The 27,341-nt window shown below is 46.1% G+C and overlaps 2 protein-coding genes and 1 pseudogene across 3 annotated transcripts in view; 1 reads left to right on the forward strand and 2 right to left on the reverse strand.

The window, feature by feature from the left end:
• Nucleotides 1-27,341, forward strand: part of grid2ipa (glutamate receptor, ionotropic, delta 2 (Grid2) interacting protein, a) — a gene marked incomplete at both ends in the record, with an annotated part of 88,296 nt that overhangs the window by 42,586 nt on the left and 18,369 nt on the right. Inside the window, 12 exons of the mRNA XM_080448106.1 lie at nt 200-354; nt 1,160-1,333; nt 2,296-2,402; nt 3,845-3,995; nt 5,302-5,636; nt 6,668-7,033; nt 7,067-7,230; nt 9,095-9,699; nt 9,787-11,174; nt 12,966-13,053; nt 24,598-24,687; nt 26,570-26,766. Coding sequence (XP_080304232.1) covers nt 200-354; nt 1,160-1,333; nt 2,296-2,402; nt 3,845-3,995; nt 5,302-5,636; nt 6,668-7,033; nt 7,067-7,230; nt 9,095-9,699; nt 9,787-11,174; nt 12,966-13,053; nt 24,598-24,687; nt 26,570-26,766 — 3,820 coding nt within the window. The remainder of the gene's footprint in view (nt 1-199; nt 355-1,159; nt 1,334-2,295; nt 2,403-3,844; nt 3,996-5,301; nt 5,637-6,667; nt 7,034-7,066; nt 7,231-9,094; nt 9,700-9,786; nt 11,175-12,965; nt 13,054-24,597; nt 24,688-26,569; nt 26,767-27,341) is intronic.
• LOC308098572 (NAD-dependent protein deacetylase sirtuin-1-like) lies at nt 13,970-15,850 on the reverse strand (the record flags this gene model as incomplete). Its single annotated transcript, XM_080446983.1, has 1 exon — nt 13,970-15,850. One exon carries the CDS (start codon nt 15,848-15,850, stop codon nt 13,970-13,972), a length of 1,881 nt encoding a protein of 626 aa, XP_080303109.1.
• LOC308098573 (alpha-1,6-mannosylglycoprotein 6-beta-N-acetylglucosaminyltransferase A-like) lies at nt 17,547-19,618 on the reverse strand (annotated as a pseudogene). Its single transcript has one exon. The product of its transcript is annotated as an alpha-1,6-mannosylglycoprotein 6-beta-N-acetylglucosaminyltransferase A-like (transcript).

The raw sequence follows: 27,341 nt of genomic DNA on the forward strand, positions 1-27,341 counted from the left end.
CATTCTGCATAATGAGTACTTTTACTTTTGTACTTTAAGTACACTTTGATACCAATACTTTTGTACTTTTACTCAAGTAATTAATTTAATTCCGGACTTTTACTTGTAACAGAGTATTTCTAAATTGCGGTATTGATACTTTTACTTAAGTAAGAATTGTGAGTACTTTTTGTGAGTACGTTGTGTCCGTGGTCAACAGGAACGTGGACACTCTGATCGTGGACGTGTTTCCCGTGTTGGACACTCCGGCCAAGCAGGTGATCTGGCAGTTCATCTACCAGCTGCTGACCTACGAGGAGCAGGAGCACTGCCAGAGCAAGATATCACGCTTCCTCGGCTTCAAGTCTATTACAGGTGTGTGTGTGTGTGTGTGTTAAAGACGTTAAACAGGAAGTAGATGGAGTTGTAAATCTTGGGATCACGTGATATCCGTGATCTCCTGCTCCTGTGTATCTGGGGATGAAGTGGTTGAATGTGTTAGTGAAGAGCAGTGGTGGAAAAAGTACTCAAGTGTTTTACTTAAGTAAAAGTATCAATACTGCAATATAAAACTACTCTGTTACAAGTAAAAGTCCAGAATTCAAAATTTACTTGAGTAAAAGTACTAAAGTATTGGCATCAAAATGTACTTAAAGTATCAAAAGTAAAAGTACTAAATATTTGAAAATAGCCGATCTACAAGCTCACAACGCGTCGCAGCGCGACGCGTTGTGAGCTTGTAGATCTGCTATTTTCAAATAGCCTAGGTATAAAATAGGGCTAAAGTGGTTAATGTATGCTTCATTATATCATAATTTACATCTGAAAAGTAACTAGTAACTAAAGTTTTCAAGTAAATGTAGTGGAGTAAAAGTACAATATTTTCCTCTGAGATGTAGTGGAGTAGAAGTAAAAGTAATGGAAATTGGAAATACTCAAGTAAAGTACAAATACCTCAAAATTGTACTTAAGTACAGTACTTAAGTAAATGTACTTAGTTACTTTCCACCACTGGTGAAGAGCGCCATCTAGTGGAATCACAAAAAAAAAAACTCGAAACGTCAAAAGACATCGTTGGCAGGGAATGAGTTGTTAACACGTAACATGACTGAGGTCTGTGTGTGTGCATGTGCGTGCTTGCGTGCGTGCGTGTCCGCGTGCGTGTGTGTGTGTGTGTCAGTCCCTCCCCCGCCGCCTCCTCCCCCTCCGCCCCAGGAGCCCGACAGCCCCAGGGTCCCGGAGCCCCCCCACCGGCGCAGCAGCTCCATGAGAGTGACCGGGACCACCTTCCAACGGAGCAGCGTGAGGGGGCGGAGCTCTGACGACCTGGTCATAGGCACACACCTGGGCATGGGTAGGCTCTGGACCATAGAGTTAAAAATAATAGAGAGGGCACCGGGATATCCCCTCCCATCCACTTGCATTGAGTTGCTCACCCAGCGCATGGGGCGAATTCACCCCTTCTTCCGGGTTGGAAAGTGTGATGGGCGAGGCCTATTTGGGGCTCCTGCGACGCGTTTCGGTAACGCGTTTTTTGCGTCACCTCGGTGCGCAGCCCCGTGCGCAAGCTCGTGCGCAAGCTCGTGAGTCGAGCCCATTGGTCGAAACCGTTTTCGCTCGTTCGTGTACCGTGGCCCCGAACTGCAGTAACTATGAATGGCCAGCATGTCCAATGCACTTCAATGCAACCACTGGGTTCTGGGGGCTTGCTCTGGACACCTTCATCATCATCATTCATTCCATACCTAGGTCCTAGGCATGAGTACGCTCTGGACATCATCATCATCATCATCATCATCATCATCATCATCATCATCATCATCACCACCAGTGGCGTAAAGTAACAAAGTACATTTTTTCAAGTACTGTACTTAAATACAATTTTGAGGTATTTTTACTTTACTGGATTATTTCAAATTTTCAGTACTTTTACTTCTACTCCACCACATCTCATTAGAGGCAAATATTGGTACTTTTACTCCACTACAATTATTTGATAACTTTAGTTACTAGTCACTTCGCAGATATTCATTATTATAGTATGAAACATACATTAACCACTTTAGCCCTATTTTATACCAAGGCTATTTGAAAATAGCAGATCTACAAGCTCACAGGCTTGTAGATCTGCTATTATGCGTATATGCGTATACGCATATATGCGTTCTTGGCAGGCAAGTGATGGATTTGAAAGATCGCATATGCGTTCTTTGCAGGCAATGTGTTAAGTGGTTAAACGTTTGATGTAATACATCACTATTACTGCCAGTAATACATGACATACTGAGCCTGAGTCTAATGTACATCATGTCCCAGGTGTCCGTTCGGAGGTGGTGACAGACATGGGGATGAGGCTGGCTCCAGGAGAGAGACAGTCAGGAGACGGTACCTCCCTCCCAGAGACCCCCAACAACCTGGCCAATGTATGTACAACGTTTTATTTGTTAATTGCCAGAGTTTTTTCAGAACAGTCTGTAGCCTCTGCCAGGGACGATTTTGGTACCTTTTCGCGTAGCCACAGAATATTTTTCTCCAGTATGATTGATCCCCAGATGGTTTCTAATCACAGATGAGATTCAGGTGTGGTTTCACAAATGTCAACGAGGTCATTGTGACCTTGTTGACATGTGTTGTTTGATGTTTGAAAATAGCTCAAAACCAGTAGTTTTAAACCAAAAAACAATGTGAATTGTTTGTCCGTTTGAATTTTAACATTGAAGTGAATGGAGCAGCAAATCTTTGAAAATTGTTATCTCCTAATTCGTTTAGGAAAAAAAAATTAAAAAACCAAAAAATTAGAGACATTTTTTAGATATTTCTTTTTTCTTTTTTTCAGGACGTTTTTAAACGTCTTTGGCAGGCAATAGCTGAATTCCCAAAGACGTTTTTAAATGTTTTTGGCAGTTAATGTGTTAACACATCAAGTGCCAGAGATTTTTAGACTGGTGACGTCTCTATAAACACCCTCAAAGGAATTATTAATTATCATTAATTATTTAAAACAGGGTACATCCAGTGCCAGCGTTCCTACCGTTTACGCTGATCTGTTTAGAGCTGTAGAAGCCTCCACGAGGACACGGATGTGAAACAAAGGGTGTCTGCACGATGGTCGAGGGTCCCGTCTAATGACTGGAACAATTATATATCTAACGCGATCGTTTTCACCACTGTAAAAAGATATGGAGATATGGAGCTTTTTTTCCCCAGATCCTGTCATTGGAGAGCACGGAAGAGACGTTTTTTGGGCCCTTGTCACATCTGTCCATTGCATTTTACATGGACCTATAGGATGATTCCAAAGTTGTGTTAGAGCGCCCTTTGTGAAAAATAATACAAAATAAAAAAAAAGTGCAAACAAGAATTCTCGTTTATGGCACTCAATGTCTTAACAGTACATGTACAGCAGTATAGTCAAAAGTTATGCTAAAAGGATAACACAAAAATTCCCCAGGGGCTTGTTTACCCTAGGGCATTGGTTCTCAAAGTGGGGGGGGGGGGGGCACCAGGGGGTCCCCAGCAAAACTAGTTAATATGGCGTCACAATCATTTTAACCACTTCAACCATACTTTATACTTTGGCTATTCAAAAATAGCAGATCTACAAGCTCATAGCGTGTGACGAAGTGACGCCGCTATGAGCTTGTAGATCTGCTATTTTTGATAAATCCTGAAAAGGAAAAAAAAAAAACCCCAGCAGAAGCACAAATCGGAGTTAAAAAATGTTCGCTTAAAAACTTATATTATATATATATTCAAAGATTTGCACATGTGCCGTGGGCACAAAAAGTTTTAAACCCCACGGAACTCTACCAGAGAAGGTTTTTGTTGAAAACTCTTCCTTCCGCTGTGTGTTCATGTCGTGCAGCTGTCGGCGGTCTACGCCGAGCTGGAGAACATGTACTCGGGCAAGAGGTCCAAGTCTCTGAAGAGTCGTCCTCCTCCCCCCCAGGACAGCTTTGACCTGGACATGGATATGGCCTGCTCGCCTATGGCTTCCCCCACTCACGCCATCACAGGTAACCGACAATCAGCAATCAGGGGTCATCAATATGTCCGTACACGGACAAATGTGTCCGAGGCAAAGACTTGCCGTGTAAAAAAGATAATCTAAAATTTGCCATGGACAAGACCATTATACTGTTCATATATGGGGGCGGCCATAGCTGAGTGGTTAGTGAGCCCGCCTAGGGAGCCGGAGGCCCTGGTTGCCCCAGGTACGATTCCAGGCCAGGCCAGCAAATGTGTCGATGAAATGAAATTTGTCCCTGAGCAAGACTCTTAACCCCTAATTGCTCACAGGCCCTCATTGGAAACAAGACCGCAAGGACTTTCATGAACGGACCTGTTAAAGGAAATTATCTTTATCCTTTCTTATTTTTATCATAAAGACCCAATTACTGAATGTCAAGTCTCCAGGTTATCTTCACAATATGTATGACACTGATGTACTATGACACCATGGCACATTAGAAGTCCAACTAGTACCAGTGGTTCTCAAATGTTTTATTTGCGAGGAACCCCTTAACTCGGTTCCATTTGTACACTCTCAGAGTTACAGACCTGTTATGGTCATTCAGGGCTAGCTCTTTATGTGTTTCTGGTAATATTATTGTCCGCTCATTTTGTATGTCCATGGCACAAAAAAAAATGTTTTACAAAAATGTCCACCACAAGCCAGCATGGCGATGAACCCTGCCGTCAATATGGAGTTCAATTCTTACTAAACGATTATATGGACGGAATCGAGTTGATGTGGAGGAAAACGTTTCACTGATATTATGCATTCATCGTCCCTCATGCAGCAGAACAACAGACCATGGAAATTCAGTGGAGAGGTACGTTCAACACATTTCTTTTTACTACTATTTCTCATTATAGTATAATTCTATTTCATGAAGGGAAGTCAGCTTAATTTAGTTTCCATGATCTAAAGCAGTGATTCTCTGGGCCCTATTTTGTGCATCTTAAAGGGATAGTTCACCCCCAAAATGACTTTTTTCCCCTATCGATTACACACCCCATGGAGACTTGAATTCATGGAGATTTTTTTAGTTTTTGTCGCATTCCTACGCCAATAACTTGATGACCGGCGGTGTCTCCGGTAGGAGACACAGAGAGTCAACTTCGAGTCTCCTACCGGAGACATTAGCATCTTTCCGCCGGTCATCAAATGATTGGCTCATTTTTTGGGTGAACTATCCCTTTAAGTACCAGGTCTTATGACCAAATAACTTCAGACCTGGAGGCGTGGCCAATGCTGTTAACCACTCAAAATAGTGGATGGTTAACAGCTTTTATATTATGATATCCCTTCCTTTCCAGCGGGTAGCCGCAAGGCTCCTCCGCCCCTTGCGTCCTGGACGGAGCCCCTCCCCAGCCCCCCGACGGGTCACTTCTACTCCCAGGGGCTGACCAGCCAGACCAGCGGCGAGTCCAACCCTTACATCAGCCTGGACAGCCCGCCTCCCTCGCCCCCGGAGCCCCCGGACTACCCGGCCAGCCCCCCCCAGCACCGCAGCGGCAAGCGGCGCTACACCTTCTCCAGGCCGCCGCGGTCCGAGGACACGGAGCGCTTCCTGGACGCTCTGAGCGAGCAGCTGGGCCAGAGGGTGGACATCGTGGACGACTTCCTGACCCCCGAGAACGACTACGAGGAGGTAGGGGTGTGTAGGGTGACCATACGTCCTCTTTTACCCGGACACGTCCTCTTTTGGGGGGCTGTCCGGCCTGTCCGGGGGGGGGGGGGGGGGTTTATAAAATCCTTCAAATGTCCGGGGTTTTGAGAGTTTGGGTAGCGTGTACTGTATTTGTGTATCAGTAGGTGGGGGACGTATCTTAGCAACAATGAAAGCGCTAAACTCTCATTGGTCGTGTCATGAGTAAATGAGCCAATGAGCTGCTGAGCAGACGCCAGAATCTAAGTGTTGCCATGTCCCCTTATTTACCGCAACTTCTGGACAAGATTTGGCTTGTTTTGCTGGTTTGTTTTTGGAGATATGTTTCCTTATTTCTCTCACGAGACTTGGCAACACTGCTGACGGGCTCCAGGCACACAGTGACAGCAACGAGACACACACACACTGGACAGCACGTACATCGCGCTGCCTGTCATTCATTGAAAAAACCTCCGACATCGCTGACATTTTTTGTACCGAATTAACCGAATTAAGGTAACAAAACCGAGTGCCGCGCTATGAACTTGTAAATCTGCTATTTTTGAAAAATAGTGAAAATGTGTGCAAATCTTTGAATATATATATCTTTTTAAAGCGATCATTTTTATCTCTGTTCAACTTCTGGGGGTCCCTGGAACAAAATATTTATCCACGGCCAAACACATTAAAAAAAAAAAATGTTAGGATTTGGAGAATCCCCAGAAGCGAATCTACAAGCGCTTGTAGATCGACTATTTTCCGCATGCAACCAACTGTAAAATCAGCCATTACGACGCCATCAAGGCACCGCCAACATACATTTTAGTCGACTAAATGAACTGTAGATTTAGTCTATACTATATATACTATAGACTATAATCTTATGATATTTAGTCGACTAAAACTAGACAAAAAATTTAACATTTCAGTTGACTAAGATATGACTAAAACTAAATGGAATTTGATTCAAAAGACTATGACTAAAACAAAAAACTAAAATTTGCTGTTAAAATCACCACTGGGTATAATGCCAGGATGTTGTCCAGATGACTTTCCCCGACGACGACGACATCCTGGACGACGACGACGACGAGATGGGCGTGGTCCAGGACGACGTCACGGAGGTGGACGGCGGCTTCGTGGCGCCGGAGCTCAGCAGCCCGAGCGACGTGCACAGCAGCTGCAGCGGCGAGGAGAACGCCTCCTCGCTCACCTACTCCTCCTCCTCCGACCACATCCCGCCGCACCCCGTCACGCCTCCCCCGCCCCCGCCCGTCCAGTTCAACGACCCGCCGCCGCCCCCTGCTGCCTCGCCGCAGCAGCCGCAGCACCAGCAGCAGCAGCCGCAGCACCAGCAGCAGCAGCCGCAGCACCAGCCGCAGCACCAGCAGCAGCAGCAGCAGCCGCAGCACCAGCAGCAGCCGCAGCAGCAGCAGCCGCCTCCTCCTCCGCCGCGGAGCTACACCCCCGACGACCACTCCCCCATGAGGATGTACGTGCCCGTCCGCCGCAAGTCGGGCCCGCCCCCGCCGCCTCCTCCCCGCAGCAACCCGCCGCCCAAGCGCCACTCGCTGCACAAGGTCAGTTTTGGTGGAAAGTATAACTTTTACCCATTAAGACCCCTCGACGCATCTGTCTGTGTGTTATTTTTTGATTTATTTTGGCTATAAAAAAATTGCAGATATACAAGTTTCATAGTGCCGCGCTAAAATCTTGAACATTTTTGAATATATATTTTTTAAAGCGAACATTTGTAAAATATTTTGTTCCAGGGACCTCCAGAAACAAAGATTTGAGTTAGAAATGTTTGCCTTAAAAAATATACACTGAAAGATTTGCACAACTTAAAAAAGAAAAAAGAAAATAGCAGATCTACAAGCTCATAGCACGGCACTCGGTGCTTGTATATCTGCTATTTTTGAATAGCCAAAGAAATCAAAAAATTACACAGATGCGTTCCCGGTCTTAATGGGTTAAAGACGTTCATGAAATAGCTTTATGCCAACCGTTTTGCTAAGTTTAGCTCATAAACAGGGGTGTGTTTTGGTTTAACCAATCACAGTGTCAGCCGACGGTCCCCGTCCCCTTCGGGCTATGGGATCTCTGGACTGCACTGATCTGACGCAGTACGTTTGCTTTCACAGGAAGTAATACGAATTTTACTTTTAGGGACTTTTGATTTACAAATACTCAAACATGGATTTGTGGCATCTAATGATAGATATGTCCTCATTATGCACGCTCTAAAAGTGTGAAAACGTATTTTTTATTTAATTATGTCCTTAAAGAGATTTTTCAGTTTTTGTCGCATTCTTAAGCCAATAATTTGATGACCGGCAGAGTCTCCGGTAGGAGTCAAATTATTGGCTTAGTAATGTGACAAAAACTAAAAAAGTGTAATTGATAGAATATAAGATTTTTTTTGGGTGAAGTACTTTACTCAAGTATTGTACTTAATGTGCAATTTTGAAATGAGTATCTTAATTTTTCTCTACTCTCTACTTATCTCTACTCAAAGATTGTACATTTTAATCCTCTACATTTATGTGATAGCTTTAGTTATTTGATACTTTGCGTATTTAGATTGTTCATACAAAGCATGCATCAAACAATGCATGGCAGTGGCAGTATTTTACAGCTACTGTATTTGAAAATAGCTGATCTATAAGCTCACAAGTGAGCTTGTAGATCGTCTGTTTTTGAAAATGTTTGACACATTTAGAAACATTGTAGTAGGCCTACTTTTACTTTGGTACTCTAAGTATATTTTGATGGCACTTTTCTTTACAAAAGATCTTAAATACATATACGTAACAGTTGGCCTACCTGGTTGATCCTGCCAGTAGTAGGCTATATGCTTGTGTCAAAGTTAAGCCATGCATCATGATGCATGTCAAACGGCGGTACAAACGGATTGTACAGTTAATTTAGCAGTGGTGTAAAGTAACTAAGTACATTTACTCAAGTACTGTACCTAAGTACAATTTTGAGGTACTTCTACTTTACTGGAGTATTTCCAATTGGCTATACTTTAACTTCTACTCCACTACATCTCAGAGGCAAACATTGTACTCCACTACAATTATTTGAAAACTTTAGTTACTTGTTACTTTGCAGATATAAATTATTACGTTATAAAACATACATTAACCACTTCAGCCCTATTTTATACCTAGGCTATTTGAAAATGGCCGATCTACAAGCTCACAACGCGTTGCATCGCGGCGCGTTGTGAGCTTATAGATTTGCTTTTTTCAAACATTTAGTTTACTTTTGGTACTTTTATTCAAGTAAATTCTTAATTCCGGACTTTTACTTGTAACAGAGTATTTCTACATTGCAGTATTGATACTTTTAACTTAAGTAAAACATTTGAGTACTTTTTCCACCACTGTAATTTAGTGGTATTGCTACTTTTACAAATAACAGTAACTCTTCCTGCATAAGGCTCATGCCAACAGAGAGGAGCTGCAGGCCCGTGCCACCATACAGGAGCTGAAGGCCTTCCAGGAGAGACAACAGGCCTACGAAGAGCAACAAGCCTACAAGGAGAGACAGGCCTACGAGGAGCAACAAACGTATAAAGAGAGACAGGCCTACGAGGAGCAACAGGCGTACAAAGAGAGACAGGCCTACGAGGAGCAACAGGCGTACAAGGAGAGACAGGCCTACGAGGAGCAGCAGCTGTACCAGGAGCAGCAGGCCTACAAGGAGAGGCAGTACGAGGAGCAGCGCATCTACGAGGAGCTGAAGGTGTACCAGGAGCAGCAGATACTGTATCAAGAACAGAAGGCCTACCAGGAACGCCAAGCCTACGAAGAGCAGAAGCTCTACCAGGAGCAGAAGGCCTTCGAGGAGGAGCGCCAGGCCTACCAGGAACAGCAGAAGATGCAGCAGATGTACCAGGGCCACCAGTCCCTGCCGGCACAGTCGTCCCCGCAGCCGACCCACTCCCTGCACCAGCTCCACCAGTCCCTGCCCCCGCTCCCCTCCCCGGAGTCCCTGGTCCACCACCAGGCCAACCACCCGCTGTACAAGATGCGGCAGCCGCAGCAGCAGCAGCAGCAGCAGCAGCAGCAGCAGCAGCAGCCGCCGCCGCCGCAGCAGCAGCAGGCGCTCGTGAGTCATCCCCAGCGGCGTCAGTCCCGTTCAGCCCCGACCGCTCACCAGCCGCTGGTCCCACAGGCCGGCCATGCCCTCCAGCAGGGGCAGCAGTACCCCGAGGGCATCTACCAAAGCCGTCGCAGCCTCAAGTCCCAGGCCCATCACGCGTCTGCCGAGATGCTCCAGCAGCAGATGCAACAAGCACAGGCCCATCACGCGTCTGCCGAGATGCTCCAGCAGCAGATGCAACAAGCACAGGCCCATCACGCGTCTGCCGAGATGCTCCAGCAGCAGATGCAACAAGCACAGGCCCACCACGCGTCTGCCGAGATGCTCCATCAGATGCAACAGGCGCAGGCCCACCACGCGTCCAATGAGATGCTTAACCAAATGCAACAAGTGCAGGCCCACCATGCGTCCAATGAGATGCTTAACCAAATGCAACAAGCGCAGGCCCACCATGCGTCTAATGAGATGCTCCATCAGATGCAACAGGCACAGGCCCACCATGCCTCTACTGAGATGCTTCACCAAATGCACAAAAACCAGACCCATCATTCTTCTATGGAGCTTCTCCATCAAGCTCACCAGATGCACCAGGGGAAAACCCATCATTCCTCAACAGACATGCTCCATCAAGCTCACCAAATGCATCAAGCCAAGGTCCACCACTCCTCCTCCGCTGAGCTCCTGCATGAAGCCCACCAAGACGCAGCGTCCGTCCCAGTTCAGTTCAGCCGGGACCCCCACGCAGCGCATCAGAGCCGAAGGAGTGTGAAAGGCCATCATCAGGCCCAGGAGAGACACCAGGACCAACAGGCGCACCCGGGCCTCCACCACCCCCAGCCTACCAAGCCCTCTCCTCAGAGACCTCACTCCATCCAGCACCCCCACTCTACCTCTCCTCAGATCCAACACATCCGCCATATGACCCCACAGCCCCTTCCACAAGACCCAAAGCAACAGATCCACCTCATCCACCGTCCTCAGAGTCAGGAGCCCCACCGGCCCCAGCCCCTGTTGTCCACGTTTCAGCCGTTGCAGCCTCACCAGCCCACGCTCTCCACGTTCCAGCCCGTGACCCAGCACCCGCAGCCGCAGCACCAAGCTCACACCTCCAGCCAAACCACCCGGCCACATTCTCAGCCCTCGCACCAGCTGCACCAGTCCCAGCCCCAGCCCCATGCCCATGCCCAGCCCCAGTCTCAGTCACACCACAAACAGCCCCACAGCCAGGGCCAGCCCCAGTCCCTCCCGCATACCCTATCTGACCCCTCTGAGCACAAGGAGCCCCCTCCGGCTCCTCCCCTGCCCCCGCCGTGCTCCCCGCCACCTCTGCCCAGGCCCTCCCTCCCTAGGATGGACTCCAACCACATGAGCGTGAAGAGGCTTCGCTGGGAGCAGGTGGAGAACTCTGAGGGCACTATCTGGGGACAGGTGAGCATGTGGAGCGAGCAAGCTAAAGGGGCACTTCACCGATGTTGCACCCAAATCCTGTTTTAAGGAAGTTGAGGACATAAACATGATGTGGGAGTGTGTTTTTCTTTTCAGTTTTTAATTGTTTTATTTTTTCCCCCTCTGACATCACAGAGGTGAATGTCAGTTCGTCCTGGACTACAATGGACTACAGCCCCCATGTTTCCTGTAGTTCCTGTAGTCACACGGGCCCCTCCAGCTGATGTCAATCACCTTATTAAGACTGCTCTGAAGGTGTCAATGACCTTGTCTACCAGCACCTCCACAGTGAAGTGCACCGTGGCACTCCCACAATAACTTAGACGATATGTAAACACCATCTAACAGCACTAATATCTGCAGACACAATACAAGTTACTATTTACCTAATACAGGTGAAAACATATGCATTATCAACTGAAGAAATACCAAACAAAAGCCACAAAAAGTTTACCTTTAACCACACCCCTCTCTCCTCCCTGACCACTTGACTAGGTATTTGACAGGTGATCTGCGATCTGTGATCTGACTGGAACTGCAGGAAACATGGGCTGTAGTCCATTGTAGTCCAAGGAGGACTGACATTTACCTCTGTGGTGCTGCAGGGGAAGAAAAAAAACACCTATGTATTATATCCGTTACTTCGTTAAAACAAGATTTGGTGCCCCTTTAAAGGAGAGATCCGGACATTTTAAGTGTTATCTTTGATGTGTCGCTTATCACTCACCATCCTTGAAAGGGACGTTGAGTTATTTCAGAGTCCCGTGTCGTCATTTTTTCGACCCCCTCCGTTGGCATAATGGGAGCGCGTGCCTAAGGGAAATTCGTCTATTATAACCGATGCAAAGTTATTTTTTTCTCTACTACTACTCATTGTAGAGTCTCATGATACTCAAACATGCACTGAAAGTTCCTGAGAGGCTAATGCTAATGCCGAACGAGCTAACGCTGGTTGCTTGTTTCTCTCCCAGAACCTGGCAACTCGGTGTTGCCAGGGAGAGAAATAAGCAGATAACTCAACGTCCCTTTCAAGGATGGTGAGTGATAAGCGACACATCGAAGATAACACTTAAAATGTCCGGATCTCTCCTTTAACAAAATGTAACCACGATTCTATGAATTCTGTATGACTGTCAGGAGGAATTAAATAGAAGTGAGCAATGTGCAATTTAGCAGATTTAAAGGGGAAATTTACGTTGAAAATAAATTTGAATCACTTTGAATGATAATTTCACTCAACCATCCCAGTGTATAGTGCTTGCCAACGTGTCGTCACCACGGGGGGCGTGGCATAGTAGCTGCAGAAATACTTGTGGAGGTCAATGTTAAAGGTAGGGTAAGTGATTTGCAATTATTCAAATAATTGCAAAATGGGTCTATGTTCTGATAGTGCTCGTTACTATAGAGTGTCCCGTCCATATAAGGAGTGTCCAATGTCTCTCCAGCTCTTAATTAAACAGAAAATGCATTTTCAGTGCTCTCTCCTGATTGGCTTAAAATGTGTCACCTACCTGAAAATGTACTATATTCTGTTTACTAAAGAGCTGGAGAGACCCTGTGACCGAACAAACGCTCTGTAGTAATGATTACTATCAGAATATACTACTTTAACCTTTAAAAAAAAATATATATATATATATATCACTTACCCTACCTTTAAGTCAACCTGTTTATACCCCACAAAGATGTCCGCGCTACCAAATGACACTTGTTGACGCCCCCTTCAGGATTTTTTGGTACGCACTGTATGACTGCATGTTTTTTTTCTTCCAGCTGGGTGAAAATTCCGACTATGACAAACTGAACGACATGGTGAAATATCTGGATTTGGAGCTGCACTTTGGGACACAGAAGAGTGCCGGTGAGTGTATATGTGGATGTGTGCATTTCAAAAGTGGCAATAAGCCATTGTACGTAGTCTGAACAACTCGCAATCGATTAATCATCCCCCACTTTTTGTTTTCGTTATGAATACATATCTTGTGTGGAGTACATTGAATGCTTTGATCAGCCTTTGTCAAAACTAGGCCGATTGAAGCCTGTTTGGAACAATGCACGTTGGGAACGCATGTCCCTCTGGTTATCGGATACCTGTTGTACCCATCGAACCTGTGGGTACCCATTGTACCTCAATCAGAGTACTTAATAAGCATTGTCGTGCCCTCGTTGGCCAACGTTAGCTTGTGTGATATCGTGTTCCCTTCATTTCTCCGCTCTCCTCTTCCTCCATGCCATCAGCGCTGCAGCATGAGTCCTCACTCTCACTTCCACAGGAGCTTGACACAGTGTTGATTTCGTCGACTAAAACTATGATGAAAAATGTTCGTCGACTACCTTTTTTCACTGCCGAAAACTAAATAAAAACTAAGCTATGATGACTAAAACTAAGACTAAATATATTGACAACTTTGTCAACAAATAAAAACTAGACTAAAATGTTAGGGAGTGGAGAAGAGATCCAGTAGAACTAAGACATGTCATTTTATGCTTGGTTGTGCTCGGGTGTTGCGCTCTGAAAATAGCAGATCTACAAGCTCAGCGCGACGCGTTGTGAGCTTGTAGATCGGCTATTTTCAGCATGCAAACAAGCGTAAAATCAGCCATTACGACGCCATCAAGGCACCGCCAAAATACATTTTAGTCGACTAAATCATCTGTAGATTTAGTCGACTATAATCTTATGATATTTTGTCGACCAAAACTAGACTAACAGTAAAACATTTATGATGACTAAAATATGACTAAAACTAAATCAAAATTTCGTGTCAAAATCAACACTACTTTGACATCTCATCTTCAGACTCGGAGTATACTTCGGCCCCATGGAAGATGTAGTGATTTGGTGCTTGGAACAGGTACTCACTTGTCTCAAGTCGCGTGCTGATTGGACTTCTGTTTATTTGACTGATTGAGCATCGACTGCCAACTTCGAGGTTGTTTCGGTTTTCTATTACTTCTGCAGCTTCTTCTTTAGGCACGTCCTCCATTGGCTCTGAAGACGTAGTTTTCTCTTTGTTAGGGCGCTGAGAATTTGGAAAAGGCTTTGGGGGTGGTACATCATCATCATCATCATCATCAGTCTTTGTGAAATTCTGACCTTCTGCCTCGTCTGATGGCTTGACTGAGTCTGTATTGCATGAACTATGTTCCTCCTGCACGTTTTTGCCAGAACAAGACATGTTGTCGCATGGGGAATGCTGCTCTGTGTGAGCTGGTAATCGAGAGGGCTTTTCTGTTATTTCATTGAGTATTAAGGCATTATAGCACAGCTGCTCAAAAACTCCGGCTAGTCGGTGACAAAGCTCATTAATGATGATGTCACAGTCTCCTAGTAGCTCCACGTCGAAGTTGAGCTGAGGCAGCGGTTCCCGATTTATCAGTATCTGAGGGACATCATGAGGAATGGAGTTTGGGATGAGAGCAACCGGTTGGACTTGAAGCGATGAGCCGATTACTATCAAAAGGTCCACCTCATCCTTATCCTGCTCCATGGCTCTGTGGAACGTTTCTGGAAGATCCTCTCCAAAAAAGACAATATCAGGCTTCATGATTGCCAAGGGGATATCTGGGGGACATCGTGGACAGCGGGGAACGACCTGGTTAAAGATGTCTTCCCTTACAGTCTCACAATCCACTTTGTGCTTACAGATGAGACATCCTGCGGTTGCAAATGACCCATGACACTGGATAATCCTCTGAACACCGGCCACGTGTTCTAACATATCAATGTTCTGTGTGTAATTGCGTAAGAGCTTCCCTTGCTTATCCAGCATAGATATGAACTTGTGACAGGGTGATGGCTGGAACTGACCTGGGTAAATCTCCTTCGCAAATTTGAAGAAGGGTCTTGGGTCTCTTCTGAAGTACTCGATATCAAACATTGCATGTGGGTCTGCAAGATCAGGGAAATCTACAGCAAGCCTTGCATAAATTCCATCCCTGGAACGAAAGTCAGGTATTCCACAGGAAACGGACACCCCGGCACCAGTCAGAACAAGGATCTTTTTACTTTCGCGGAGCAGTCTGACCACATCCTCCAGGGTGTTGATATCCTCGCGCTTCTTTCTTTTCGGAGGTTCTGAGATATGAATTATGATCTGCCACAATGTCATGTCATCTAGATCCGGTGGAAGTACAGTGTCTGGAAGCAAGTCTTTCAGGATGGTCCTCGGGTCAGTCTCTCTCATGGTGTTCCGTTGGATGAAACCGTAGGAAGTTGAGCTCGCATGTGAAGATCTGTCACCCTCCTCGTTGATGTTTTCCTCACCGTGCCCGAGAACATCTGGAGCCGCTCCCTTTCTTCCATGAAGAGCGCTGTTCTCATGTGGTTCCACGGCTCTGCTGTGGGGCGGTGGGATCAGCAGCAGCCCCAGTCCATTGTCTTCGCCTAGTGCCACCGCCGCCACCGGGGCCTGTTCTGCCACCAGCATCACCGGCTCAACCTCCTCCTTCTCTGCCACCTCCTGCTGCCTGCAATTGAGCTCAGCCTCCTGGTGCCCCTCGGCTGCCTCCGGTGTGTTTGAGACCTGTCCCGTCTCCGTGCTTTTCAGTCCATAATCTACCACCGCGACGATCCTGGACCTTTTCGCCGCAGGTTCGTCCTTATTCGAGGCACTTGAGCGGACCCTGCCAAGAGTAGTGCTCTCCATGTCCACCATAGGTTATCTACCAGTGTACTTAGTGCAGTATCCATTATCATAGTAGCTGGAGGTACTATGGTACTATGACATCATACTGATGACATCATGGATCTTCCATATACTGTATGGGGATATGTGGATTAATATCGATACGCTCTCTCTCCCCAAAATGCATATTGTGACTTCTTGGGTCAAATGTGATCAAACCTTAAATGTTTGATTGGACGGGGTACCCTTCCAGTCATCTCCCAGGCACTTCCACACCCCAGGAATTCTCAAACCCGCAAAGAAAAACAGTTAAAACAATACCTTCAACAGCAGACTTGAGCCACGAGAGGCACCGCCTCGAGGCGAGCGAGTCGCCGTGGCGAGCGGCGACTGAGCTCGGTTCGGGGCTCTCCCTAGGCTGGCAGAGGGAGAGTAGCACCCAGGATTACATAGGCAATTGGCACTGCGTGAAAAAATGGGTTACAAAATCGTGGGATAAAAATATAAAAAGAAAATCAAACTAGAAAATGTGCTCCTCGGAGCACAAGTCTCCGCCAGCAGACTAAACGGTTTTTTGAAGTGACACACCTATTTATAGAATTATATTTCGTCATGTATTCCTCTAGCCAATCAAAGGCATTGGTGTCAACATATTAATACGTATTAAGATTTCGGTCTTGTTGTGGGATCAATTCAACTCTAGTCCTCTTCTGTGTTACTGTTGTAGATGAGTATGCTTTCTTAGCTTTGGCCTTCTGCGCCTTTGCTTGACCAATGTCAGGTGTTCTCAAAGGGACACACACACGCACGGACGGGTGATTTGGACTAGAAGATACTGTTCCAATCAAGACTGATTGATCCTGTCTTACCTCGCTTCAAAAACGTAAACGGCTTTTTGAAGTGACACACCTTTTTATTATAGGATTGTATTTCGTCATGCGTCCCTCTAGCCAATCAGAGACATTGATGTCAACATATTGACACGTATTAAGAGTTCGGCTTTGTTGTGGGATCATTTCAACTCTAGTCCTCTTCTACGTTACAATTGTAGATGAGTATGCTTTCTTAGCTTTGGCCTTCTGCGCCTTTGCTTGACCAATGTTAGGTGTTCTCAGAGGGAAACACACACGCACAGACGGGTGACTTGGACTTACTGAAGGTACTGTTCCAATCAAGTCTGATTGATCCTGTTTTACCTCACTTCAAAAAGTAGGGGCTTTTTGAAGTGACACACCTATTTATAGAATTTTATTTCGTCACGCGTCCCTCTAGCCAATCAGAGGCATTGGTGTCAACAAATTGACACGTGTCACGTGGAGCTTGCCCAATGTTAGCTTGGCTAACAATGTTTGCTCACACAAAGCGAAAACATATTCTCCACCTTCGGCGGAGACAATAAATATGTGCTGCTTGTGCAGAATGATTGGTAAACAAAGGTAAAATCATAATGGACCTAAAGAGCTTGGAACACATATACACTATACTATATACTGTATATATTTGTTGTATTATAATCAAGGTTTATATAACAAATGTATATAATATAAAGTCATATATAATGTCTGACATTTAATTGTCAACTAAAATGTCATGATCCTGATAGCCCTAACATTGCCTAAGGCAATTATTAAAATGTAAAAGAGCGAACAAAGAACATGAACAGCTTTCTAGCTCCATTATGCTGCCTATAGCAGCAGGAGGCTATATACTGTATTGCCTGCTGGTGCTATAGGCAGTCCTTGCAGAGGGCTACCTGTCCCTTCATGTAGTCTCGGCAGGGACAGACACGCGTCAGTGAAGCATGTGCGTCGGCACAGCTGGACAGGAGTTGGTCCGACTGAAAGACGCAGTGGTGGCGAGTCTCGCTGTAAGCTGGAACCACCGTGTCGGCACTGGACTCCATCGTCCGACAGTCTACACCGAACCTCGCCAGGTCCTGGTGGTTCTTGAGGTGCTGAAAGAAGGAGGGCTCACAGATGAGCTGGGCCTCCTGGCACACTTGCGTACAGGACCTGCCCGGATCCGCCAGCTTCACCTGCAGAGCGCTGAGAGGAGGCCACGTCACCTTGCCGTGACAGAAGTCCTGGTTCTCAATAAAGGCATTCACTCTCTGCAGCATCCCCTCAGGGGTGAACTCGTAGGGCAGGTAGGGCTCAATCTTCTGGCTCATGATGGAGCGGATGGCTCTCCCCACCTCGGCAGGGTTTTCAATGTCGACCGTCCACACATGAGGCTGGCCGATGTACACCTCTGCATATGGATTCTGAGAAGTCAACTGTCTCCGGGTGGGCTTGTCCTTAAAGCTCATGGGCGGGTTGAACTTGGGGTTAATGTAGGCGCAGCCATTGGCTATGGCCTCCAGAGGAGCAGGACCCTCGGCGGGGTCGCCCAGGCCCACAAACACCTTGCTCTCTCGTAGGAGGAACTGTAGGTCTCGTCCGCTCAGAAGCCCATGGTTCTTCACGTAGTCGGGCATGTGTGTACCGGTACCGTGCACGGTGCCATGCAACTCCATGTATCTGTGGATGATGTCCAGGTATTTCTTCTTGTCCTTATAGTGTCTGTCCTCTTTTCCATACACCAGGGCCTGGTTCTGCCTCTTGATGTCACCGGCGCTGGGTTTCTCCTGCTTCACCACGAAGCCCAGGAAACTGTTGTCTGGAGTGTGGGGGAAAAAGGTGTAAAACTGCTGAGGGTTGAGGTTCCACATTCCCCACACCGTCTCGAGGCCTTTGGACTGCGCATAGTGGGCGTGGTTGAATGCTGGCTCGGTCCCAAAGGAGTCCAGAACCCGCATCATGCACTGGTACTGACTGACCCAGGAGGGTCCGAGGGTTTTCTTAAAATCTTTGAGTCCTATAAAGTCAGTGTATCAGTGTAGATCAGCTCTACCGCCTTGTCACCCTGAGCGGGGCAGCTGGACTTCCCCGTCCCGCTGCCCATAGTCTCTTTAAGCTCGGCCACGGAGGCGGAGATGTGGACGTCGTGTCCCAGCAGGTACAGTGTGGCGATGAGGTCACTCCACTGGACAAGTTCTCCCAGCGGGCCGCCGCTGAACGCATCCTCTGCCATCTTGAGGTTCGACAGCAGGCCCAGGTGCAACAGGATCTTCTTCCTCCGGCGCTTGGCGAGGTTCTGTTTGTCAGCCAGTGAGCGGACGGCGCTGATCCAGGACTCTGCCATGTGCTCGATTCTCAACCTCATCCAACGAAGCTCCTCCCTGCCGGACATCACCCGGTACAACTCCTCAAAGCTGGTCCTGATGTCCGTCGTCTGTCCTCTCCTGTCCTGGTCCTCGGCGAGCGTCTTTGTCCTCCAGGGTAAACGAGGACACCAGTGTTCTACCTCACTGAGGTAGATGAAGAAGGAGCAGGTTGATCCATCCACGCCGTAGTTGCTGTAGCAGGGGTCTGACTGCCACGTGTCTTTCATCCATTCGAGCTTGCCCTCGCAGTGAGGGAATCCATCCAGTGGGGGGAGCTCACACTTCTCCCGGTCTTCCAAGTTCACCTCAGCGTTGGCGGCGCTGGCCCCCGTGGACTCCAACTTGCCCTGCCACAGCATGATGTGATCTAACAACACAGAGGACCTTTGGGTCTCCTCGGCCAGGGCCTCGGTGTAGCGCTCGCCGAGTTCCAGGACCTGCCGGTGAAGCACTGCGCTGCTCCCGTGGCGGCTGGCCTGCCGCCGGGCGCTGAAGTGCAGCAGCGTCATGCCCCACATGAAGCCGAAGCTCAGCAGGAAGAAGACCAGCTTCTGGGACGACCGCTTCCACAGGCGGCGGGTGGCCATGGCCATACTACGTCGAGCGAGGAGAGAAAAGGGGGAGGGCGCTCAACAAAACACCACTGATTCAGATGGTTTAATACATATAATCGGTCTGGAAATCAATATACTGTAGTTCCTGTCTCCCTTACTTATTTAGATGTTCTCATCAATTCAAGGTCTGACTTGTTCCCGCGAGTGATGGGTTTATAACTGAATCGTTACCTAGGTTACTACACGGTTACCTAGGTTACTACCTAGGTTACCAACATCTAAGTAACCAACTAAAATGATGTATGTAACGCACCAAGGTTCTGCAGTTGAGAATGAAGCCAATGCGGAAGTTATGAGAACGCTGCAATTCTTATTAATGGTCCAGCCGGTGGCGCTAATTCTCCTACTGTGGCTGCAGAAAAACGTTCGTTCCATCAGTGAATGTGAACTTGACCCGACTTTACACTTGGGCTTTATTACCATAGTAAACCTTTGCATAAAGACTTTATGTTTTCAATCGCTAGTTTCAAGTCTTCTTTTGCACAGCATGATATGCGTTTTTTTGTAAATTATAAATAGCAGATATACAAGCTCATAGCGCGGCACAGAGTGCAAATTTGTGCACATCTTTGAATATATATATAATATATATATAAAAATAGCTTGTATGTCTGCTTTTTTGGAATAGCCAACGTATAAAATATGGATAAAGGGGTTCAATTGTATTACCAAATTTAGCTGGGGACCCCCTGGTCCTATTTGATGATAAAGCAGGGCATTCTTTTGGGGCTTGTGATTGGGTTCTACTGAGTGAAGACACACCCTTCGCTCCCCTTCACACCAATAGCACACTGTTTCCGGTTACACTCACAGGCATTTTCCCGCTGCACTAGAGGTTTCAAAATGGGTTCATATATGCATATCGGGCAGGTCAGCGGATTCGGAAAACCGGATCTCCATATATGCCCATATTATGGGCATATCGGTCTGATAGACAGTTCTGGACTTTGCATCAGACATCGCGCTCCCTCGGGTCCTCAGCGATCCGCACGCCGAGTTTGAGGTCGATCTGTCGGGCAGTTCTCGAGATACGCAAAGGATGTGTTCGGACGCACGCGCAGAGATTTTGCGTAATTTATAGCACGACTACGCCATTGGGAACGATGCCCATTGGGAACGATGCCCGTTGGGAACGATGCCCATTGGGAACGCATGCCCGTCCTGTTATGCATTACAGCCTGTACCCGTTGTCAGAGTACCTGTTGTACTGGACCTGTCTGTCTTTGCCATGTTTATGGCCATATATCTCTGTATCTGCCTGTCCATGTCCCTTTTATACCCATATATGGAGATCTTTGATGCCATCAATATATGCCCATACACGGCGATCTGAGTGACTTCACACCGGGCTCCGCGCGTAGGACAGTCACAAGATACACACGCACGCCGCACGCACACACACGCACGCACACGCACACACACACACACACACACACACACACACACACACACACACACACACACACACACACACAGAGACAGACAGACACAGATTACGTCATACGTGACGTGTCTGACATCATAGACCGGCCACATGAAGTCCTATCCAAAGTGCTTCAACAGAATACAAACATGCTAAGAGGTGCGACAGACAGTATACAGAGTATTGCCGTTATAACAGTCTCAACCCTTCGCTATCATCAGTTGCGTGCAATGGAGAGCCGGCCGGCCACAGTGGCCACGGGTGGGGGAGGTAATCGGAGAAGAGGAGGAGGAGGAGGAGGTGGTGGTGGTGGGAGCGGGGGAAACAAGGATTCAGGTGTAGGCAGTGGCAGAGGAGGTGGAGGTGCAGGCCACCACCGTGGCCGTGGAAAAAGAGACCATCACCGTGGAAGTGGACGTGGAGGCCCGGATGAAGGACATTACGTTGAACTGGAGGATGAAGATGATGGGACTGAGGAGGTGTTCTCCAGGAGGAAGCTGGAGTCCAACTGGGATCGGTACGCAGCGTGGGAGCGAGAGGAGGACACTGCTGACAATGACGACACTCCCGCACCGAGAGGAACGGACTACCATGTGCTGCTGGAGTCAGCGGGGGATTCTTTCACCCAGTTCCGTTTTGCAGAGGAGAAGGACTGGGGAATGGACTCCTCCAGTCAGATGTCAGCTGTGTGTGTGGACCTCCCAGCACTGGCACGGTCTCTCCAGGAGATCCCTCTCCATCAGAAACTGAACCTCCTAGAGGCTGAGCTGGTACATGTATCAACGCCGGTAGAGCTGCCCGTTTTGACCAGAACGCCACCAAAACCGGACGTGGTTTGCGAGGCCGCCGCATTCGCTCCTCCGCCCGCCTCCTCGGCTTTCAGAAGACTCGACGCGAGCCAGGGAGTTTCCCGGGCTACGAGCCCTTCTTCCCCTCGGCGTTCTCGCGAAGCGGCCGAGCCGCCCGCGGACGACGACGCGGAGCTAGACCGGCTCCTCGGTTTACGCGAGCCGCTGCAGTCCGCCTCCTCGGGAGCTCTTGTGGATGGAGAGACTTCTGCTCCAGATCGAGTCGATACGGAGACGCATGCATTTCCAGTATCCCATGGTCAACAACGTGCAGAGCCTGAAGGAGAAGGGAAGGAGGCGCTTCCAGAGGAGAAGAAGGAGGAGGAGGAGGTGGCTCTGCCTTTCGAGGCCACCCCGGTCAAACGGGAGATGACAGAGGATGACCTGGAGGACTGGCTTGACGGCATGATCTCATGAACATGTGGTGGAAAAAGTACTCAATTTTTTTACGTTTAAGTACTCTGTTACAAGTAAAAGTCCAGAATACAAAATTTACCTGAGTAAAAATACAATGGTATTGGCATTAAAATGTACTTAAAGTACCAAAAATGAAAGTACTCATTATGCAGAATATTATGTCCCCAAGTTTTTAAATGGACAAAATGTATAAAAATCATTTGAAAATCTACAAGATCTACAAGCTCAAGATCTACAAGCTCACAATGTAGTGGCGTAATAATTGTCGTGGTGTAAAAGTACAATATTTGCCTCTGAGATGTAGTGGAGTAGAGGTAAAAGTACTGAAAACTGGAAATACTCCAGTACAGTAAAAATAGCTCAAAATTGTACTTAAGTACAGTACTTGAGTAAATGTACTTAGTTACTTCACACCACTGCTCATGAAAATAATCTGTTATTTTCGTTGAGCCATAAAGTATAAATTAGGCTCAACATCCATGGACAGAGAACCTATCTGGTTTATTACACTGGTTACTTTATTCATTTCCTCCACCTCATCAAAAGAAACGCTCTTTACTAAAGCTACTACAATGGCCATTACTAGTTTGTTAGTGTCCAATAAATCCTTTAACAAAAGAACAATACAGACCAGAACAAGAAAATACAAAATACAAAGGATAAGAGTACAGCAACTATTCGCAACTTTTGATGTAACAAATAATACAAATAATAAGAATAAAACATGAAAAGCTCAACTGAAAACTCGTTAAAGTGCATACTGCAAGTACTAACTTAACCCTATAAGTAATGCAGTTGGCTAATTCACAATCTGCTGCCTGTGCAGAATCACTGGTAAACTTAAACATTCATGAAGTATACTCTACAGTCTACAGAACCCTAACCCATCATTTATTGGAGCTAGAGAGAGCTGTCCAGGTTCTTTCTTTGTTCCCGCTTTTAAATTGCACTGCATCTGTATTTTGTTAATACTTGTCCTAGTCATTGAATACAGTATCTCTCACTGTGCGGCTGATTTTCTAACAATTTTCGAACTGGCGTCATTCTTTTTAAATGTTAAACAAATTGCAGATCTGCAAGCTCACAACAAGTTGTGTTTCGATACGGTGCGACACGTTGAAAGCTAGTAGATCGTCTTTTTTCATTTTTTTAAAATCTCATCACTGATGTTCATGTCGCTGTACCCTCCAAGGGAGTACACCTTGTTTCCCAGTGAGTGAGTGAGTGAGTGAGTGAGCGAGCGAGCGAGCGAGCGAGCGAGCGAGCGAACGAACGAACGAACGAACGAACGAACGAACGAACGAACGAACGAACGAACGAACGAACGAACGAACGAACGAACGAACGAACGAACGAACGAACGAACGAACGAACGAACGAACGAACGAACGAACGAACGAACGAACGAACGAACGAACGAACGAACGAACGAACGAACGAACGAACGAACGAACGAACGAACGAACGAACGAACGAATTGGTTCATTCATTCTCTGCCACAGAAGCAGGATGTCCTTTTGGCCTGGTGGAGATATGTGCCCTACTGAGCGCACCTTTCAAGTGCTCTGATCTGTTCCTTTCTTCTCTATTCCAGTGTTGATTTTGACAGCACATTTTGATTTAGTCAGTCTTTTGAATAAAATTCCATATAGTTTTAGTCTTATTTTAGTCATCTGAAATGTTTTAGTTTTTGTATAGTTTTAGTCGACTACATATCATACGATTTTAGTCGACTAAATCTACAGTTGATTTAGTCGACTAAAATGTATTGTGGCGGTGCCTTGATGGCGTCATTATGGATGATTTTGCACTTGGTTGCATGCTGAAAATAGACGATCGGCAAGCTCACGCGTTGTGAGCTTGTAGATCTGCTATTTTCAGAGTGCAACACCCGAGCGCAACCAAGCATAAAATGACTTGTCTTTTAGTTCTACTGGATCTCTTCTCCTCTACATCCCTCCCTAGTTTTTATTTGTTGTTATTTGTCAATATATTGTCTTAGTCTTAGTCATCGTAGCTTAGTTTTTATTTTGTTTTTATTTTGTTTTCGTCAGTGAAAAAAGGGAGTCGACCAACATTTTTTGACGTAGTTTTAGTCGACGAGATCAACAATGCTGCTGAGCGCACCTTTCAAGTGCTTTGATCTGTTCCTTTCTTCTCTATTCTCTCTTTCCCTATTCCAACTCTTCCTGAAAGTGCAATGTTGAGAGCTTCTTCAAAGAAGAAGTAGTCGTGTGAATACAAGTTTATTCTGCTTGCGGTCTCTATAGTGCCTTTTCTGGAGCCGTCGCCTCAGCCGGACGCCTTCAAAAGGAAAGACGTCGTGGAGATTCTGTCCCATAAGAAGGCACACAATGCCTGTGAGTAGACATTATTTTCCTAATTAATCTAGGGCCTCAGAATCAAGCAACTGTTTTGTTTATCCTGCTTTTGTGTCCTACCATAACTCCAGACAGTGCGATATCAAGGAGAGATCAAGTTGTTGCAAACGAAAATGCATATTTAACCCAAGACCGGGAACGCATCTGTGTCTTTTTTTTTTGATTTTTTGGCTATTCAAAAACAGCAGATATACAAGCTCATAGCACGGCACAGAGTGCCGCGCTAGGAGCTTGTAGATCTGCTATTTTAGAAAAATCTTTCTAAATCCTAACAGTTTTTTGAAAAAACTTATGTTGCTATATCAGTGGTGCTCAGACTTTTTTATGTCAAGGACCCCCAAAATGATAATGTATTTCGTCGCGGACCCCCATCTAAAAATATTTTGTTCCAGGACCCCCCCAGAATCAAAGATTTGAGTTAAAAATGTTCGCTTTAAAAATGTATACATTCCAAAGATTTGCACAAATGTTCATGATTTTTCAAAAATAGCAGATCTACAAGCTCATAGCGCGGCACCTTGCCGCGCTATGAGCTTGTAGACCTGCTATTTTTGAATAGCCCAAAGAAATCGACTTTAGAATCGAATTAGACTCTGTTAACATTTAACGTATGAGATTAATAGTAGGAGATTTTAATAGGAGAGAGAAGGTGGGTTGCTCATCGCTTGAAAGGGGAATGACAGAATCAGACGCAGTGACGTATGAAGACGTTGCCCAATCCCCTGATTGGCTGACTGCAGATGGCAGAAGATTCCGATTGGCTAGTAGCAGTGGTGGAAAAAGTACCCAAATGTTACTTAAAGTAAAAGTATCAACACTGCAATGTAGAAGTACTCTGTTACAAGTAAAAGTCCGGAATTCAAAATGTACTTGAGTAAAAGTACAAGTGTTAGTGTTAGTTTGAGTCATATTTAGTCATCAGATTTTTTTTTGTTTTAGTCCAGGTTTAGTCGACTAAATCTTGATTTAGTCGACTAAAATGTGTGTTGGCGGTGCCTTGATGGCGTCGTAATGGCTGATTTTTACACTTGGTTGCAAGCTTGACAATAGCAGATCTACAAGCTCACAACGCGTCGCAGTGCGACGTGTGGTGAGCTTATAGATCTGCTATTTTCAGAGAGCGCAACCAAACATAAAATGACTCGTCGTTTAGTTCTACTGGATCTCTTCTCCACTAGATCCCTCACTAACATTTTGATCTAGTTTTTATTTGTTGACGAAATTGTCAATATATTTAGTCTTAGTTTTAGTCATCGTAGCTTACTCAGTGGCGGCCTTTCCTATGTTTCACCCGTTTCAATTGAAACGGGCCCCCAACCTCAGGGGGCCCCCACAAAAAAAATAAAAATATTCTTTTTTTCTTTTTTTTTCTTTTTTTTCTTTTTTTTTTATATTTTTTGACTCGCATCCCAGTCCGGGGCCCGCCTCTGGCTGGCCGACGTCCAAGAATTTCATGCAAGAAGAGGATGTAGATCTGATTGAATCAGGGCTCAGCTCAAGTGAATCATGTGAGTGAGTTGTTTTAGCTGTCTGTCCATGGTGGAAGTGCAGATAGCCTAATTAATTTAGTTCGAAAATGCATCATTATGGATTGTGGAAGCAAACCAACTTCAGTCCACAAATTATTTTTTAATAAAAAAAAAAAAAAAAAAAAAAACGTTTCATATGGGGCCCCCATATTAGCTATTGAAACGGGTCCCCAGATCATTAAGGCCGCCCCAGTGTCATCAGTGAAAAAAGGTAGTCGACGAACATTTTTCGTCATAGTTTTAGTCGACGAAATCGACACTGCCGACGTGGCAACACGGGTTGTCGTGTGTTTGACTCCGCTGCTCGTTGACCCCCTGACCCCCCACCGCAGCCATCCTCATAGCGCACCTGAAGCTGTCCCCGGCGGAGCTGCGTAAGGTCCTGATGACCATGGCCACCGACAGACTGGAGCCGGCCCACATCAAGCAGCTCCTCAACTACGCCCCCGACGCCGACGAGGTGAAGCGATACGACCGCTACCGAGACGACCCCGGCAAGCTCAGCGAGCCCGACCAGTTTGTCCTGCAGGTATATATATACATGTAGGACTCTGCCAGTGGGTGGAAAAAGTACTATTATATATTTATAATTTTTACTTAAGTAAAAATATCAATACTGCAATGTAGAAATACTCTGTTTTTTGATTGATTGATTGACATTTTTATTAGGCAAAAGAATGTAAAACAACACAGTTACATTTATAATGCTTTTGACTAAAAGGTCCGGCCAAAAAAGTCCTTGCGGACTTGTTTCCGTTGGGGTCCTTGAATTAATTTCATAGACATATATAGTAGCAACCAAACAGTTCAAAAATCAACATGAAAATACAGATAATACAGAAAAAATACAACTATGTACCAAAAAAAGGAGCATGAAAAAAAGTTAAATAAAAAATAAATGTACAAAAAAAAGGGGGGGGGGGGTGAAGCATGGAAAAATAACGATTATATACAAAAAATGCATGAGGAAATACAAAATATGTACAAAAAAGAGGAGGGGGGGGGGGGGGGGTCGTCTGTCTACAGGGAAACTGGTACTATCTCCTCTTTCGGCCTCCAGAAAGATGAGTTTTTAGGGCTGTTTTGAATGAGCCCAGCGAACTG

This window comes from Gymnoscopelus braueri (genome assembly GCF_963280865.1).
Source record: "Gymnoscopelus braueri genome assembly, chromosome: 13".
Classification (NCBI taxonomy): domain Eukaryota; kingdom Metazoa; phylum Chordata; class Actinopteri; order Myctophiformes; family Myctophidae; genus Gymnoscopelus; species Gymnoscopelus braueri.